The sequence below is a fragment of the Corapipo altera genome, unplaced genomic scaffold (assembly GCF_003945725.1).
Source record: "Corapipo altera isolate COAL_440 unplaced genomic scaffold, ASM394572v1 127884, whole genome shotgun sequence".
NCBI lineage: Eukaryota > Metazoa > Chordata > Aves > Passeriformes > Pipridae > Corapipo > Corapipo altera.
In genome coordinates this window covers 1-1,406 of record NW_020891358.1, presented here as the reverse complement: position 1 = coordinate 1,406, position 1,406 = coordinate 1, and the positions used below count along the sequence as shown (strand labels likewise).

General features: G+C 66.4%; 1 protein-coding gene across 1 annotated transcript; it reads left to right on the top strand.

Moving 5' to 3' along the window:
* Window positions 1-654: 654 nt before the first annotated feature.
* Window positions 655-1,330, top strand: LOC113942548 (MPN domain-containing protein-like; the record flags this gene model as incomplete). The annotated part of the gene is made up of 3 exons (XM_027633655.1): window positions 655-960; window positions 1,041-1,111; window positions 1,241-1,330. Coding segments are annotated over 3 exons (467 nt in total), but the record flags the coding sequence as incomplete, so codon positions are not given.
* Window positions 1,331-1,406: the final 76 nt, after the last annotated feature.

Below are 1,406 nucleotides of genomic sequence, written 5' to 3'. Positions count from 1 at the left end.
AAGAACCCACTTGGCTGGGAAGGGAAATCAGGGATTTGAGGAGAGAGGGGGTCCCATCCCACCCCCCCAACCCGGGCAGGAACAGGGATCCGGGGCAGGAGAAGGGACAGTGAGATGAACCAGCCCTGTCCCCCCAAACCCAGGGCACAGGGGGGCATTGACCCCACAGGGAGGGTCAGTGGGGGCACAGGGGGGCATTGATCCCCTAAAAAGAGTCACTGGGAGCACAGGGGTGTGTTGGGTCCCCAAAGAGGGTCTCGTGGGGGCCCAGGGATGGGGGCCCAGGGTGTGTTGCCCCCCAAGGAGGGTCAGTGGGGGCACATTGGGGCATTGCCCCCAGAGAAGGTCACTGGGATCACAGGGGTGTGTCGCCCCCCCCAAAGGGTCACGGGGGGCACAGGGGTGCATTGGCCCCCAAAGAGGGTCAGTGAGGGCACAGTGGGCATTTATCCCTCAAAAAGTGTCAGTGGGGGCACAGGGGTGTGTTGGGCCCCCAAAGAAGGTCACTGGGGACACAGGGGGCATTGATCCCCCAGAAAGGGTCACTGGGGGCACAAGGGTGCCTTGGTCCCCAAAGAGGGTCAGTGGGGGCACAGGGGGAATTTATTCCCCAAAAAGGGTCACTGGGGCCACAGGGGTGTGTTGGGCCCCCAGAGAGGGTCATTGGGGGCACAGGGGTGTGTTGCCCCCCAAAAAGGGTCACTGTGTTGCCAGGGGTGTGTTGCCCCTCCCCGAAGAGGCCGGGTGGGGGGTCCCGGGGGTGCCGTGCCCACGCTGTGTGCCCGCCCCAGATCTGCCAGAGCCTGTTCCTGCGGGGGCTGTCGCTGGTGGGGTGGTACCACAGCCACCCCTTCGGGCCGGCGCTGCCCTCGCTGCACGACATCGACGCGCAGATGGATTATCAGCTCAAGCTGCAGGGCAGCGGCAACGGCTTCCAGCCCTGCCTGGGGCTCATCTGCGGTACGTGCCCGTCCCCCGCGGGCACCTCGGGGGGCTGAGGGGGCCGTCCCACCCCGTGCCATCCCCCCCTGTCCCCGCAGGGCCCTACTTCCACGGCAACCCCGGCGTGGAGTCCCGGATCGCTCCCTTCTGGGTGATGCCGCCGCCCGAGGTGAGCCCGGGGGAGGGTTTGGGGTGGGGTGTCCCCCCGCAGGGTGGGTGTGACACCCTCGTGACACCCCTGTGACACTGCTGTGACACCCCCGTGACACCCCTGTGACACCCCCACCCCGTCCTCCAGCAACGGCCCAACGACTACGGCATCCCCATGGAGGTGGAGGTGACCTACATCCCGGACGGGTTCCTCACCAACGACGTGGTGCAGGAGATGGTGAGGCCCAAATCCCTGTGTCCCCCCAAATCCCTGTGTCCCCCCAGATCCCTGTGTCCCCCCAGATCCCTGTGTC